Raw genomic sequence first — 17269 nt, 5'->3', positions numbered from 1 at the left:
TGAGGCAGAGGGCTATATATCCAATGATGTATTATTGACAGTTTATACACAATCCAGATCTACACGTACAAAGCGAGTAGTGTGAATCATCAAGACCCCTTGTAAAACTAAGAAGGAAGGTTATCTCCTAAGCAGTTGTGACCCTTCCTGAGATGAAGAAGGAACGTTATCTCCTAAGGAGGTCTGGTTAATGCAGATGCACAACGCACACTAAAGGGGAGAGAGAAGGCCCAAATGGGCAGAGAAAATTTTTATGTTTAAAGTCTTGCCATAAAATGTGAATTTTATTTCATTAATATCAACACACTTTTGAAAATTGAGAATAGTAAACTTTCAAAAGGGAATGAAAGTCATGGTGGGAAAAAAACTGTATTTAAAACCAAAGATGAGATAAATACTACAATTGGCATAAGCTTTGATCTTTATGAGAAAATCACAGTGGGGAAAAAAAAAAAAGAGAGAAGGAAAGAAGGGGAGAGAGGGAGGGAGGAGAGTTAGAATTCTGAGGCTTAACATGGGCAGATACACAAATACACATGCAATGACACAACTGCCAAGCTCAAAATTCTAGAGAAATGTATTAAAAGGATTCTTAGAAATGGTGTACAGAGTAATATCATAATATTGCAATGCCTACTCCTGCTTTATAGCAGATGGAGGATTTTTCAAGGGGTCTTTTCTTATGCCCACTCACAACGAAAGCACAAATGCTAACATTAAATCAGAGCAGTCTAAAAGTGCTTCTGGGGAATTCCCTGCCAGTGTAGTGGTTATGACGCCACACTTAATCACTGACGAAGGCCCGGGTTCAAACCCTGGTCAGGGAACTAAGATCCCACAAGCCATGAGGGGCACGGCCAAAAAAAATAAAAAATTAAAATAAAAAAATAAAAGTGCTTCTGTACAGGATAACAATTAAAATATAATCTAAGCCTGTTACCTTCTGGTCATCTTGTTTAAAAAATTATATGCATAGGAAGTTGCAGGGTAATAAATTAAAATGCTAACTTTTTATCTCTGAGGAATGAGATTGTGGCCAATTTTTTAATTTATTCTTGGTATTTTTTTTTTTACTATGATTTTCTATAATGAACATAACCTTGTAATCAGGAGGAAAAAAGGTTTCAAAATAAAAACAAGAGATCCATTTCCTGTAGTCTGGTAGACAAGGTACTCTGGCACTCCTGCTGTAAAAAAGCTAAAAATGCCATATTAACTATACAAACATATTTTTTAATCAGTTGTTCAGCTGGTAAACACTCAGGAAAGTGGGCATCAGGGAGGCAGGTAAACAGAGCTCTGAAGTCAGCTCACCTAATGGGCTGTCAACTGAAAAAAAAAAAAAAATGAACTAAAAATTGAGAGTTATGTTTTATTCGGCGGACAAAATTGAAGACCTAAGCCCAGGACACAGCATCTCAGATGGCTCTGAGGGACTGCTCTGAAGAGGCAAAGTGGGGGCCAGAATATACAGGAGTTTTTGCAGCAAAGACCAGGTAGTAGGAACATCAAAAGATTACTGTTAATAAAAGAAAACCAGACATCTCAAGTTAAGGAATTTAGTGCTTTTCTGTATACGGGAAGATGCAAGTCTGGGCTCACTGAAATCATTCCTTTGATGTGCACCTGTTCTGTCTGGGGCCAATTGGCTGTGTTTTCCCATCCTGAGCCTCCTCAGGGAGCACCCTTGTGGGGGTGCAGTGGCTGACAGCTTGATGGTGGGCATCCTGTCTCCATCCTGAGTTCCCTCAGGGCTCACCTTCAGGGAGGCTGTATTCTGATGGCTGCAACATTCTTTGTTTACTGATACGGCAGGCGACATTTTTAGTTCACAGGGCATCTGCTGAGCATCCAAAAAGCCTCCAGGACAAAACCCAGGGGACAAAATCTGCCTAAGCAGGGGTCTAAGAAGAGGTCCCTCCCACAAGCCGGGACATCCAACCTGAGTGAGCTACCAAACTTAAACTCTGTAACCATAATCAGCCCTCATCCTATTGGAGAGCCTGAAATTGGGTTACCCGGTCTCTGTAATTTAAAGTTTAAAGCGATTTAGGCTGGTAGTACCCCCAGGGCAGTGGAGATGCAAACCCTCTCCGGAAGAAGCTACCTTTAATCCAGGCCTCAAGAAATTCCCCTAGAGAGGTCAGAGAAAGACACAAGAAAACAAGGTGCTATGAGAAGCAACAGGAACAGATATCTGGGTCAGATCTATGAAGACTTCACATATTAGCGTTATTACACTGTGGACCAAGAATGCCGCCTGCCGTTTCAGTAAACGAAGGATGCTGTGGCCAGAAAACCATCAGCCACTGCAGCTGCCCCTGACTGCTGAGGGGATCCAGGATGGAGAAAAACAGGACGCAGGCCCTGGATAATAAAGATGCATATCAAAGGAATAATTTCAGTAAGCCCAGACCCCTCGGGATATGGCTGCGTTCCAATAAAATAAACACACTTCAGCCTAGAGGCCAAGCCCAGCTGCTCCCTGATTTTGCAAATAGTGGTTTGTTAACCCTGTTCTAACAGATAAACTTCAAGCAGGAGGAAAGTGATTTGAGATAAAAGGTCTCGTATGCAAGAGACTGGTTTTATACAACTGATCCCTCGTGGGGTTACAAAAAAGTAAGATATAGCTAAAGTATCATGTATCTATCACATAGGTTTATGACAACAGTAGCATATACATCGGGAGGGAAAGACCGGAGTTAAAACTGTTGTCTTACACTGCTGATGAGGAGAGTAAAATATTAACTTTAAGCACTGATAAATTTTCTAGTATAAGCACTAAAGCAAAAATCAAATAACTTCAAAACGTATGGGCGAGAGGGATGTGAAAAACAAAAGGTAACTGTGAGATAACAGAGTATATGTACTGGTCTCTGCCCCCAGTTCCTGACACAGAGCTCCTAAAACCCTTGTCATTTCCTGGGTGATAGTAGTGTCTTTTGTCCTAAGAACGCGACTCTTGGTGGGCTCCTGAATGGCTCCTGGATGGGGGCTGATCATGGCAAAGAACAAGCCATGGTTAGAAGCTTAGACTGTAGCTCCGCACCCCATTGTCTTGAGAGGGGGAGGGGCTGAAATGGAGTTAATGATCAAACATGCCTACGTGACGGAGCCTCCATAAAATCCCAAAAGTACAGGGCTGGGGAGCTTCCGGGTTGGTGACCCCATGAAGATCTGGGGAGACCGGTGTGCCCAGAGAGGGCACGGAAGCTCCTGCCCCTCCCTGCATACCTTGCCCTATGCTTCTCTTCCTCTGGATGTGCATCTGTGGCCTTTATCCTATCCTTTATAATGAACTGGTAAACAGTAAGTAAAATGGTTCTCCTGAGTTCTGTGAGCTGCTCTAGCAAATTAATTGAACCTGAGGAGGGGGTCATGGGAACCTCTGAGTTCTAGCTGGTTGGTCGAAAGCACAGGTGACAATCTGGACTTGGGGCTGGCATCTGAACTGGGGGGGAGGGAGGGGGGAGGAGGGCAGTCTTGTGGGACTGAGCCCTCAACCTGTGGGATCTGATGCCATCTCCAGGTAAAGAGTATCAGAACTGAGTTAAATTGTTGGACACCCAGCTGGTGTCCCACAGAACTGCTTGTTATGGGGTAAAACCCACACGCATTTGGTGATCAGAAGTGTCAGGAGTTAAGTATTCTGTGTGCATTGTAAAGGGGACAGAGGAGAAACGCAGGAGGAGGAAAGAACTGTAGGTTCTCCTAAAACAACAAATAAGGAGGAAAAAAGGAAACAGAAAAGTGGAACGAATACAAACAAAAATAAAAGTACAAAATAATATGACATAAATCCAAATGTATCAGTAATTTCAATAAGTGTAAATGGGCTATACATTCCAATTAAAAGACAATATAGATTGGATTTTTAAAATACAGCCATGTGCTCTTTATACGCATATCTAAGCCACTGAGATACAGAAAGTCAAAGGGTGAGAAAAGGTCTGCCAGGCAAATACCATCCAAATGAAAGTTGGTGTAAAAAAAATAAAAAGGACCTGAAGGCAAAAATTATTGCTAGAGAAACAGAGGTTACTGTAACACAACAAGGAGTTCAATCCACCAGGAGGGCGTATGAGTTCTAAACATGCATACATTTAATAATAACTTAAAAACTTAAAGCAAAATTGACATAACTACAAGTCTGCATCATAATGGCAGACTTTTATATACCTTTCTCAGTAATGGACAGCTCAGGAAATAAAAGAACAGCAGTAAAGATAAAGATTTGAATAAGACAACTGGTAAGTCTGACCTAATGGACATATACAGAAGCCATACCCCAAAACTTTAAAACTTGTATTTTCCACCACCTACAGAGTATTTACAAAAATTCTATCCCAATACATTTGTAAGTTGAAAAGAAATGGATAAATCCCTACCCTAACATGCCTAATATGACTCAAGAAGAAATATAAAACTGAATAACCCCAGAATCACTATTAAGACATTGAAATCAGTGGTTAAAAATCTTCCAATAAAAATAAGAGAAAACCCAAGCAAGTTTTTACAAGCAAGTTCATCATATATTCAAAGAATAAATAATTCAGATCTTAAGCAATCTAGTCCAGAATACAGAAAAAGAAGGACACTCTCCAACCCATTCTTATGAGGCTTGCAGAACCTTGATACCAAACCAGATGAGGAAAAAGGCAGTAAGTCCACACTCATCATTTCTACTCAGCACCATACCAAACATCCCAGGCAGAGCAATTAGGCAAAAAAGAGATAAAAGGCATTAATTGGAAAGGAAGAAGTAAAACTACCTATATTCACAGATTACATGATTTTTACATGGAAAATCCTAAGGAATCCACTAAAAAACTGCTGAATTGCTAAATGAGTTCTGAAGGTTACATAAAACAAGATCAATGTACAAAAATCAATTTCTGTACACTTGTAACAATGTGAAATGAAATTTAAAAACAATCCCATTTATAATAGCTTCAAAACAAGAGACGTGGGACTTCCCTGGTGGCACAGTGGTTAAGAATCCGCCTGCCGATGCAGGGGACACGGGTTCAAGCCTTGGTCCGGGAAGATCCCACATGCCGCGAAGCAACTAAGCCCGTGGGCCACAACTACTGAGGCTGTGCTCCAGAGCCCACGAGCCACAACTACTGAGCCCAGTGCTGCAACTACTGAAGCCCGTGCTCCGCAACAAGAGAAGCCACTGCAATAAGAATCCCGCGCACTGCAACCAAGAATAGCCCCCACTCGCCGCAGCAACAAAGACCCAACACAGTAATGAAAACCCAACGCAGCCAAAAATAAATAAATAAAATAAATTTATAAAAAAATTTTAAAAATAGTGACACGTTTAAAAATTTAAAAGAAGATTGAACTCAGCGGCAAGAGTCAGTATTCTGAGTGTTGAAAGAGGGATGCATACACTTTACATTCCAAACGTGCAGGCAGAAAAGCTGACCCACGCAAACAATAGTGAACCCAGAGAGAAAATGAACCGTCTGCCCTGCGATCCACATGGTGTGCAAACCAACTACTACACACAGAGCTTTGAATCTTGTGACACCACCCAAAGGCTCTGTCATGAAGGACTTGTAAGAAAACAGCACCCTAGAAAATTTCCCTGTTAACTGGTAACCCCCCAACTATGAAAATGTACTCCCTGTAAAAGGTATACGTGGCCCTAGTGGAAAACCATTATGTGGGGTTTTTTTTCAAGTTAAATATCCCTAGGTACTGACTTAACATCTGGGAGGGGTATAAAAAAGTCTAAGGAACAGTCTCTGGCCCTAAAGGCACTTGCGGCATCAACAGAAAACCCTTTATCACAAAAGTATCTAAAACATTAGAAATAAAAACACACAACAGTAGACACCACAAGTCAATACAAAATTAGTTGACAGAGCAGTCATATTGATATTACTTAAGATGTTCTGACGAGGAAGGGAAGAAAAAAGAAATCACTATTATCTAAAGCGGTCAGAGAAGGCTTAAAGGTCCAATAAAATATAAATAGATTGGACAGGAGGGGCCAGCGTGCACACACACACACACACACACACACACACACACACACACACACACTGCCCCCCCAGAGAGCTATGTATGTGTAAGAAAAACCATGGGAGGCCACAAAGTCTGGCCAGGTCAGGGAAGAGGAAACTAGTTGTTAGCATTCCACCCACTTGCACTGGCAACAGAACTGTATTAACCCCATACAAAAATGATTGTGGGTTTGTACATAAAGATTTCCCTGCTTGATTCACCATAAATATAAGCAAACAAAATTGGCATGATGAGAGCTTTAGATGTACTTTTTAATATAAATTTATTTATTTTATTTTTGGCTGCGTTGGGTCTTCATTGATGCACGCGGGCTTTTCTCTAATTGCGGCGAGCGGGGGCTACTCTTTGTTGTGATGCGCGGGCTTCTCATTGCGGTGGCTTCTCTTGTTGTGGAGCACGGGCTCTAGGCGTGTGGGCTTCAGTAGTTGTGGCTCGCGGGCTCTAGAGCGCAGGCTCAGTAGTTGTGGCGCACGGGCTTAGTTGCTCCACGGCGTGTGGGATCTTCCCAGAGCAGGACTCGAACCCGTGTCCCCTGCATTGGCAGGCGGAGACTTAACCACTGCGCCACCAGGGAAGCCCACTTTAGATGTATTTTAAATCAAAGAGATGTCTATTCTCACATGAAACTATAAACTATACCCAGTAATTTTAAATAGAAACACAAAACCTACAGCTATCCATAAAATTTTAGGAAAGAGTGAAAAGCACAAATGTTAACACCAGTCGTGTGGAATCACGGGAGACTTTGCTTCCTTGCTCCTTTTCTGTACTTTCCAGGTAGGATTAAAAAAAAAAAAAAAAAAAGAAACAGTTTCTGTGGGTTTTTTTTTCCTAGGTATTACTTTTTAAAAGTTATTTTTAAAGCACATACATCGATATTCATAAATGTATGTAATATCATGGGAAGAATCATAAAGAAACTAGTAATAGTGGAAAACTCTGGAAAACTGGGTGACACGACAGAAGGTCAGAAGATGTACTTTCATCACATCCCTTTCTGTACCTTTTGAATTCGGTGCCACGTTCACTACCTATTTAAAAACAAACACCGGGGGCTTCCCTGGTGGCACAGTGGTTGAGAGTCCGCCTGCCGATGCAGGGGACGCGGGTTCGTGCCCCGGTCCGGGAGGATCCCACATGCCGCGGAGCGGCTGGGCCCGTGAGCCATGGCCGCTGAGCCTGCGCGTCCGGAGCCTGTGCTCCGCAACGGGAGAGGCCACAACAGTGAGAGGCCCGCGTACCGCAAAAACAAACAAACAAACAAAAAACACCGGGGAATTCCCACTGCAGGGGGCACGGGTTTGATCCCTGGTCAGGGACCTAAGATCCCCCGCAAGCCGCGGCACGGCCAAAAATAAATAAAGAAAGAAAGAAGAACTTAAAAAATAAAAACAAACACCATTTTTCAAAAACCACAAGAATGTGAAATGTGACAGACATTTAAATTTCCCTTATTTAATCTTCACAAACTATTAACGTATGTGGAAAGAGTGAACAGCTGTGAATTATAAATCTCTTCCACTAGCCTCAGTGAAATCTGTCAAAAGTCTTGCAGTATTAATTGCAAGACTATATCCTCAAGAGATAAATAAGGGTCTTGTGAGGGAGACTTTCACCAATTAGCGATCCCAGGACAGTCCACAGTGCGCGTACCCGGCCACCCGACTGTCAACTGTGTGACCTGCCATTCACGCCACAGCTCACGAATCCCGGAGGGCCTGTGGCCTCGAAGGGGCCCGAGACCCCGAAGCTTCCTTCTGCGGCTGTCATGTCCTCAGCAGGTCGGCTGCTCATCCTCTGTGGCTAAAACGTACCTGTGAGGTGACTGGGTGCTGGACACTGGTGTCTGCTGTAAATACGGCTGTATTCCCAGTTCTGCATCCTCTCCCAGAGCTGCAACAGCCTGGGGCCGGGTGAGTCTGAGTGATGACGGGAGCCCCAAACCCACTCTGGTGACCATGAACTAGAGCAGCACGGTGCCCCGTCTCTACACAGCTCGGTTACCAGCAATAATAACGAACTTACTATCACACCGTCAGGGAGCACAGGATACAAAAACGATCTTTTAAACAGTCGTGCTAGAAGTTCGCTTTACAGGGCTGTGGCCCACTTAGTGATCGTTTCAGGCCCTCTGCCACCGATCGGTCATAGCAAGTAAGTGGCCGTAAGGAAGGAAGTCACACAAGCACTTGCAAAATTGTAATTAGAAAAAAGTGTTTTTCAAAATACTGAGCAGAATTATACTTGATGGGGCAAACATGCAGCCACTGAAATTAATTTAATCAGGCTTCCCAGTTTGTTTTTTAAGTTTGTTCCATTCTACAGAGCATAAATAGTAAATGCTTTAAAAATACCCTTCATTTAAAATACGTTAAATATAAAACACACAGTTCAAACAAAACAATGCATTATGGGCTCATGAATACATTTATAAAACACAGTAATGAAAAGTTAACAGCTTCAAATAAGTGGATAATACTATCCAAAGGCTTGCCCAACAAATGACATTTTAAATAGAGGAAGGAAAAAGCACAAGCAATGTCAATTAGTGTTATTCTCCCGGTAGTACTGCATGAGATTAAAAAACAAATTTTCAAATTCTAGGAGTGGTATTAAAATTAAGTTACTTTCTAATCTGGATTAAAAATAGCGCAAAGTCTTTCAGTTATTAGAAAAGTTTGACTTTCCAGCTGGCAATGTGACCTTTAAAATATGCCGAGAGTGCAAATCACAAGTAACAACATGTAGCCCGTAAAGTGACACACTTATCACAAATCTGGTGCCATGCCGGCTGGTACACGCGACACTGACCTCCACGGCTCACGACAAATGTACAAAACTGTGATTCTTCTAAGAATCTCAACATGAAGTCCAAGAACAAACACGTTCAACAACAACAACAACTAACCTGTGGCTTGTGTTTCCTTTTTAAAAAAAACAAGCAAACAAAAATAAAAACAAAACAAAAAACAATAAAACAGTATAAATCGGATTTGTAATCTCCTAAGTGAAAATTCGTTTTTGAAAGTGCTGCAGCCAAATTCATCTTCTTTTTCAGCTGAAAGGGTGAAGCACAATGGCCACAACTTTGTTACAGACTAAAATCCAACAGGTAATTCCAACACCACCTAAAAATAAAGAAATTCAACATGAGAGCATGCCAGGAGTTCCGCCCACATTTCCCGCCTCCGCTACCTTTGACTTCTAGGAAATAGAGCACTTCAGTCCTTTCTGAGTAGTGTTGGGCTAACACCAAGTTTGTGTTTCCTGGGTTCAAATCGATCAGACTTTTTTTTTGGCTGCTCTGGGTCTTCGTTACTGCACGCAGGCTTTCTCTAGTTGTGGCGAGCGGGGGCTACTCTCTTGTTGCGGCGCGTGGGCTTCTCACTGCGGTGGCTTCTCTTGTTGCGGAGCACGGGCTCTAGGTGAGCATGGGCTTCAGTAGTTGCGGCGCGCGGGCTTCAGCGGAAGCTCTAGAGCGTGGGCTCAGTAGTTGTGGCTCTCAGGCTCTAGAGCGCGGGCTCAGTAGTTGTGGCGCACGGGCTTAGTTGTTCCGTGGCATGTGGGATCTTCCCGGACCAGGGCTCGAACCCGTGTCCCCTGCATTGGCAGGCGGAGTCTTAACCACTGCGCCACCAGGGAAGCCCCCAGACTTTCTACTGATTCACAGAGCTGCCTTCTTTACTAAGCAGGAATTACTCAAAACAACAAACAATGATTTGAAGAATTTATCTTTCCTGCCAGAGAGACGTGCATCGTTATTTACGGTATTAACAGACTGTAAGACCACCCTGTCAGATGATCTGTTTTAAGCACGGAGGAATGTCTACCCACACCTTTCTTGCCCCGCTGATGCTGAGAGACAGGAAGAGAGGCCACAGGACGCCCGGGGGGCGGCCTCCGGCTCCTCGGCTCGGCAACGCTGAGAGCCACCAGCTGCACAATCCTGGCTGGGTCCGGGGAGGGGGAGGGGGAGGGGGGGGGACGGGGCCTGGCTAAATTGGGAGCCTTTGACACGGTCACCCCTTTGACTTAGCACTTCCCCTCCAGCATGATCACACATCACAAGCAAAGACTGGCTGACCAGGGTGTGTACCGCAGCCTCATCTCTACAGCAAAGACGGGGGACTTAAAGAAATATCCTTTAACAGGGAAATTGGTAAATTATGACACACCCAAATGAAGAACAGCTATTCAAAATTCCTTAATAAAGAAATTTATCAAGCTGCCCTCTCAGCACAGCCAGCAGCACGTCCGTCTCTAACCTGAAGAAATTTACTGATGTGGGAAAAGGCTTACGTAATAAGAGGGGTAAAAAACTGTATGTGCCAGATAACCTTAACCATACAAAATAAATAGAAAAAAAGACTGGAAAAAATATACCACAATGTTAAGAGGGGTTATCCACAGCCACTGAGTCTTTTTTAAAGTTTTTTCTTATATTTCTAATCATTCTGCGATGACATGTACTAATTTTAACACCCGAAAGAAATTCCTTCAGAAGTCAAAGAATGGCCGATAGCAGGAAATGCTGCAGAGGGGCTAAGCATAGTGTGAACTGAAAAGGAGTCACAGAATTTGGGAACCAGGGGTGGTGTTTCAATAAACGGGGTATCAGACCCCAGGTACGGGGCTTGGATGACGGAGGCAGGCTTGGGTTGAACTGTAGCCCTGCCTCTTCACATTTCGGTGACACTGGACACGTAAGTTCTCTAGACGTCCGCTCCTCTGCTGCAAGCCCTGTGTGAGGCGGAGACACGGAGCCGCTCCCTGTGGGCGGCAGGCTGAGCTCAGCTGACCAAACCTCCCGCCACACGCCCCCAGGTCAGCCTGGCCACGCTCGTGCACCGCGTCTGCCAGCGCCCGCGTACCTGCTACTCCGGTGGGAAACGCTACCAGGCGGTCTAGTGGAGTTATCCACCTACTCGGCACCACGGCCACAGGGACAGAGTAGTACGTCCAGATGAGTGTGACCATCAGGGCAGCCTGCAAAGACACGGCTGGTGAGTGGAAACATCCTGCCAGTCACACAACCGACCACCACGGAAGATGAGGAAACACGGAAACAAACCAAGGAAACTCTCCAAATCAGTGACCTCAAACCCTACCCATCCAGTCCTCACAGCCAGCAGATATATACACGCTATCAAATTAGCTGACAGAGTAACCAAGGTCTCCCAAGCGTAAGTGTTCTTTCCTCATTGAGCACCTCCTCTAAGCGGCCAGCTTACGCTAACTACACCTCGTCAGTGACAAAAGTGATCTCACGCCTCTCAGATCCTTGAAAAACTAGCTAGGGCTCTCACCCACACACCCAAGTGCAGAGGCGAGCCCTCCGTGAGGTTAAGTGGCGGGACGAGAAGCGCTGCCTGCCCTCTCCTCCTTTCCCAGCAGCAGGGGCAGTGACTGTTCCGCAGCGAACGGAACAAGTCAACATCCCCCAGGTAAGGAAGCTGGGATTCAAAGGTCTTGGACTGAGGTGAGAATGATATGTTCCCCGCCCGAGAGCAGACATCTACACGTCGCCTACACGTCTGCAGACCAGGTGACAAGCAACGGCCACAGTCACTGAGCAGCTTAGAAAATACAATGTCTCAATAAGCTCCCTCACTCCCCACCCCCCAGGCGCCCAACGCTGCGCTGAAACAAAGGCAAAATGAAAGGACTCCAGAGAAGCCCATCTGCTAAAAAATCCCAACATTTAACAACTCTGAAAGACAAAGGCTAGAAGAGCCTAAGAGAAACAAAGGCTTCATTTTAGTCTAACTTAGAAATTCACAGAGTGTTCAGAGTTACATGCTAGCAGGACCACACAGCACAGCAGCTGAAAGTGGAAAAGCCTGAATTCCCAGGCCCGGATTCTGGGCCACACGGTTCTGGAGGACAGTCCGCTACCAACTTCAATGACCCCAGGCGACAGAATAGGACACTTACTTGCAATATGTAGAAAGCAACACTTATAACCCATTTTATCTTGGCCAACTGAGCTGTCCGTGCTTTCACTGAAAGGAAAAACAGGATGAAATGGTATCAGTCCTAAAAAAAAATGAAGAAGATATTCCAGCACACAGAAACGTTATTTCTTCTCATAAACGATTTTCTAACTATGTATGTAACATCTGCTCAATATACTTAGAAAAGGGAGTTCCCTGATGGTCCAGTGGTTGGGACTCCGCGCTCTCACTGCCGAGGGCCTGGGTTTGATCCCACTAGGATCTCACAAGCTGCGCAGCATAGCCAAAACGCAAACAAACAAAACACACACACACACACACACTTAGAAAACATAAAATAGAATTTCTTAAAAGTCACCCACTGTGCCATTATTTAAAATAGAATCACACACCGATTATGAGATTTGGAGCTTTAATTTTAAAAACTCTCAAAGCTATTCATCTAAATCAGAGATTCTTTTACGAGGCACTTACCAACAGGACTACCTTTTTCTTCCTGGATCTCCCAGGCCACACAGCACACTCATCCATAAGTGGGAGCCAGGTTTGTCTCAGGCCTGGGCAGGCCCCTCTGCATGTTTTACTAGCCACGCACTCTCTCAGCACACAAGCTGGCCTCCTATCCAGCAGAGGAGACTGTTAGGAACGGTGGCAAACATAAAGCTGAGTAAGACCTGATCCCCAGCCTGAAGTCTACCCTTGGATAAGGACACTGCTGGGCATTTTTTAGAGCATTCACAAAAGCTCCTGGGAATCCACCATGAGATTTTTCTAGGCTTCTCTCAGAAAAGTGTTGAATTTGAAAATGTCAACCTACAGAGAATGAAGAAAATCAAAGATGTTAGAGGTTTCTGTGTGGTTGTGTGGTTTTTTTTGTTGTTTTTTTTTTGGGCCACGACTCTCGGCTTGCGGGATCTTAGTTCCCGGACTGGGGATCGAACCTGGGCCCACAGCAGTGAAAGTGCTGAGTCCTAACAACTAGACCGCAAGGGAAGTCCCCAGGCTTCTGTGTTTAGAAAGCAAAGGTTCACCAGCAAATAAGGAGAAAGTAACAATTATTATTACCGGGTCTCTTCTAGACAACTTAAAACTCTCTGTCAACATCAGAACCTCAAAGATCAAAGCACATATGCCGTGCCTCTTTCTATAAAGATTTCTCTATTAATCAGCTCGTAGGAAGCTTCCCACGCTACAAATGAGAAGAGTACCGTGAGTTTTGAGCTTATCAGTCATCTTGTTGATCTTTCTCTCCAGCCTGGCGTATCTGGCAAACTCGTCCATCATGTTGACGGTGGAGAGCTCCTGCCTCATACCCTGGATCTCTGCTCGCATCTGTGATTCCCGCTCCACGTCCTTCTGCAGCACCCTGGACATCTGGTGGGGGTGACAGCCGAGATCAGCCTTCTCCCCCACCCCTCCCCCCATCCGCTTGCTGCCTCCCGCAGCTGGGCACGCTGCCCTTTACCCCCACGGCCAGGCTCTGCTGCCCGGTCCCGGTCCTGCTGCCCCCGACCACAGAAAGGAAGCCCCACCCCCGCCCCGTGAGTCTTTCTTCAATTACGTTTTTCCTTCTGCAGATATGCCCACGGACCGCTGCTGCACAAATGTATGTATCCTTCACTTTCACTGCAAAACTGTGATCACAGGGTGAAAACTGATTCCATCCCCAGAGCTTCATTCAGGTGACAAGGACCGTGCACGCCCCTCGTTCCTGTAGAATTCTGTGCTAAATGAGGTGGGCAGAGAAGGGGGGTGCCGGGGGTCAGGGATGAAGCGGTGGCGGGCGAAGAGGGCATTCCCGCAGAGGGGCTGCCTGGCATGAGCGTCGGGGTCCCACAGCAGGAGGGGCACACGGGACAAGAGGAGGTGGTAGTGGAGGCCGAGGGTGAGTTACAAAGCATTGAGCAAGTCACGGGGATCTACTGAGGATACTGCGAGCCAGTTTTCTCACTGAGAGAAACGGGAGGGAGAAACTTGCATCGGGAGAGAACCAGAATGGATCCCGTGGGACTGGATGAGAACTGGAGGCACAGGTGTGAACTCGTGGTTTTCCACAGATACACAGACAGATGAAACAACAGACGTAAATGTTTGTGAAGAGGAGCCTCTGACGGCCAGGCCCCACGTGGGACACGACCGGCCTAGGCGCCCTCCTGGCCGCCCGGATAGCGGACGGGACCCAAGCGTGAGGGCACCTGCCCGCGCCGTCCCCAGACACCCCCCACAGACACACACACCGGCCAGGACACCGCCAGCGTCCCGGGCTACACATGCAGAGGCTGCCAAGTACAGCCCAACACCCCACCGGGACAGGTGAAGGTCCCAGGAGAGCGAGGGGAGAGCAAGGGGACCACACTTGCACCAGCGCGGGGAGGTCCACGGGCGACCGCGCAGGGAGGGGACTGAGAATTCCTCAGGGACTGACCCGGAGTGATGAGTGTACCTCCCCAAATCAACGCCCACGGTACCTGGTGAGATGCAAAGAGAACACAGCATCCTTTATGTGACATCCTCGCCAAACATTGGACAAAGATGTCCACAGAAGGCCATTGTGCAAAATCACTGCCCTGCGATATTCGGAAATGTCATCCTCGCAATTCAAGGAAAGACCAAGACTCCTTCTAGACTGAAGAGACATGACAAGTATGTGCTATGCATGGTGCTAACTGGGGTCCTTCTGCTATAAAGGACGTCATTGGGACGAGGAAACCCTGAAGGGGACAGGAGGATTGTACCTGACAGCTGTACTGGGGGCAAGGCCACTGTTTATACACTAAAGTACTGGGGAAAGAGGGCACTCGGGTTGACAACTTACTTTCAAATGGTTCAGGAAACAAAACCAGTTCTTTCTAATGAATGTATAACTTTTCTGTACGCTTGTGTTTGTTTCACATTTTTAAAAATATATTAATAAAGATACATTAATAAACTATATTAATCTATTTCCCTGTACTGGTACATAACAGGTGCACAATAAATCAGTCTGTTCCTCTAGCCCCCGATCCCCCCCGCCTGGTGCACAGTAGGGTGACTCTTCAGTTCGAGGTGGCCAGCCGCGCCCCTCTTGCGGGTCTCCCAGGGACGCACGCACAGCCTCACGGGACACCAGCTGAGGCCCCTTTCCAGCGCCCGAGCAATGAGGCCCTTCGGCCTCCAGAGGGCGCCTGTGCAGCAGCACAGTGCGCTTACCACTGCGCAGCCTCCGGGAGTGGGCGGGGTCTTCAAACTCAAAGGTCTTGTCCTCACTACCCAACACTCTATCTAAAGGACATACACTCTAGCCAGATCCACCCTAGAGCAGAAAACAGGAATGCACCAAATTATCTTTAAAAATCACAGAATCATCTTAAAGAGCAAAGAGTTCATAGATGCTGCTTAAACTTTGTAAATCAAGAAACGGGCAGGGACTTCCCTGGAGATCCAGTGGTTAAGACTCCACGCTTCCACTGCAGAAGGCGTGGGTTCGATCCCTGGTCCGGGAACTAAGATTCCCGAATTCCATGTGAAACAGTGCGGCACAGCCAGAAAATCAAATAAAGGTGTATTTTTTTTTAATTTGATTTAAAAAAAAGCAGGTGCAGGGTGGGGAAACGACTTTCAGAGGTGACGGAGATATTCTTTACCTTGATTGTTTTGGTGGTTACCCTGATCAAGTGTGCCAAAACTCATCAGATTGCCCATGTACAAGAAGTGAATTTCACTGAATGCAAATTACACATCAATAAACCTGACTTTAAAAACTAGAATTTAAAAAGAAATAGAGGGGGGACTTCCCTAGTGGCGCAGTGGTTAAGAATCTGCCTGCCAATGCAGGCAACACAGGTTCGAGCCCTGGTCCAGGAGATCCCACATGCCGCGGAGCAACTAAGCCCGTGTGCCATAACTACTGAGCCTGCGCTCTAGAGCCCGCGAGCCGCAACTACTGAGCCCGTGAACCACAACTACCAAAGCCCACGCGCCTAGAGCCCGTGCTCTGCAAAAAGAGAAGCCACCGCAATGAGAAGCGCTCGCACAGCAACAAAGACCCAACACAGCCAAAAATAAACTTAAAAAAAAAAAAAAAAGAAAAGAAAAAGAAATAGAGGGGCAAACACATTACGTACATAGCATTATAGAGAATACAGGCTGTGCTTCACAGATTTTTTTAATCGAAGGCTTGTAGCAACCCTGCATCACCCAAATTTATTGGCACCATTTTTCCAACAGTATTTGCTCATTTCACGTCTCTGTGTTACATTCTGGTAGTTCTCATAATATTTCAAACTTTTTTATTACTGTTATATTTGTTATGGTGATCTTTGATTAGTGATTTTTTTTTTTTTTTTTAGGCCACACCACGGGGCTTGCGGGATCTTAGTTCCTGGACCAGGGATCGAATCCCAGCCCTCAGTGGTGAAACGGCAGAGTCCTAACCACTGGATCAACAGAGTATTCCCTGATTAGTGATCTGTGATGTTACTACTACAACTCACTAAAGGTTCAGATGATGGTTAGCATTTTTTAGCAATAAACAACTTTTTAATTAAGGTATGTACACTTTTTTTACACAATGCTATGCTATTGCACACTTAATAGACTCTAGTGTAAACATAACTTTTTTATGCACTGGGAAACCAGAAATTGCATGTGACTCACTTTTTGATATTCACTTTATTGCAGTAGCCTGGAACCAAACCCGCAATATTTCCAAGGTACGCTGTACATAAAACAATTAAAAACTGGAAAGGCCAAAAATGGTTACTCAGGAGTGGAAAGTGAGTGAGGGCAGGAGAATAAACTTGAGGGAAACTGAAGAGATTTGTGGTTAAAATTAGGAAATGCAGTGCTTGAAGAAAAAATGAATATATTACATCTACAAGTACACAAAAAGAAAATCTGGAAGTGTTTAAGTTTGCAAATAGGTCCCAACATTAATCCAAGACCTCCTTACAAATAACTGTTAAAATATACTAGAATTATGAATTGAAATGTAAGATTTAAGGAGATTTGAATTTTAAAAATGTTCTTAATATTAATTTTTTAAAATATTTATTTATTTGGCTGCGGCGGGTCTTAGTTGCAGCATGTGGGATCCAATTCCCCAACCAGGGATTGAACCTGGGCCCCCTACACTGTGAGCACGGAGCCCTAGCCACTGGACCACCAGGGAAGTCCCAATATTAATTTTTAAAACATAAACATCTGGGGCTTCCCTGTTGGCACAGTGGTTAAGAATCCGCCTGCCAATGCAGGGGCCATGGGTTTGAGCCCTGGTCTGGGAAGATCCCACATGC

The 17269-nt window shown here is 45.3% G+C and overlaps 1 protein-coding gene across 12 annotated transcripts in view; it reads right to left on the bottom strand.

Annotated features, from left to right (window-relative positions):
• Positions 1-8955: 8955 nt before the first annotated feature.
• The window catches only part of GET1 (guided entry of tail-anchored proteins factor 1), a 30280-nt gene continuing 21966 nt past the window's right edge, over positions 8956-17269 (bottom strand). For 2 of the 12 annotated variants that reach the window (XM_055086422.1, XM_055086425.1), the window contains 5 exons: positions 13558-13717; positions 13205-13370; positions 11977-12044; positions 10914-11028; positions 9178-10812 (listed from right to left, as the gene is read on the bottom strand). In XM_055086422.1, the coding sequence (XP_054942397.1) occupies positions 10547-10812; positions 10914-11028; positions 11977-12044; positions 13205-13370; positions 13558-13674 (732 nt within the window). In that variant the 5' untranslated portion in view covers positions 13675-13717 and the 3' untranslated portion in view covers positions 9178-10546. The other 10 variants (XM_055086421.1, XM_055086419.1, XM_055086420.1 and 7 more) reach the window with 10 other exon arrangements.

The sequence above is a fragment of the Physeter macrocephalus genome, chromosome 8 (assembly GCF_002837175.3).
Source record: "Physeter macrocephalus isolate SW-GA chromosome 8, ASM283717v5, whole genome shotgun sequence".
Classification (NCBI taxonomy): Eukaryota; Metazoa; Chordata; class Mammalia; order Artiodactyla; family Physeteridae; genus Physeter; species Physeter macrocephalus.
Note: the sequence above shows the minus strand (reverse complement) of the source record. Positions and strands in the feature narration are given on the sequence as shown.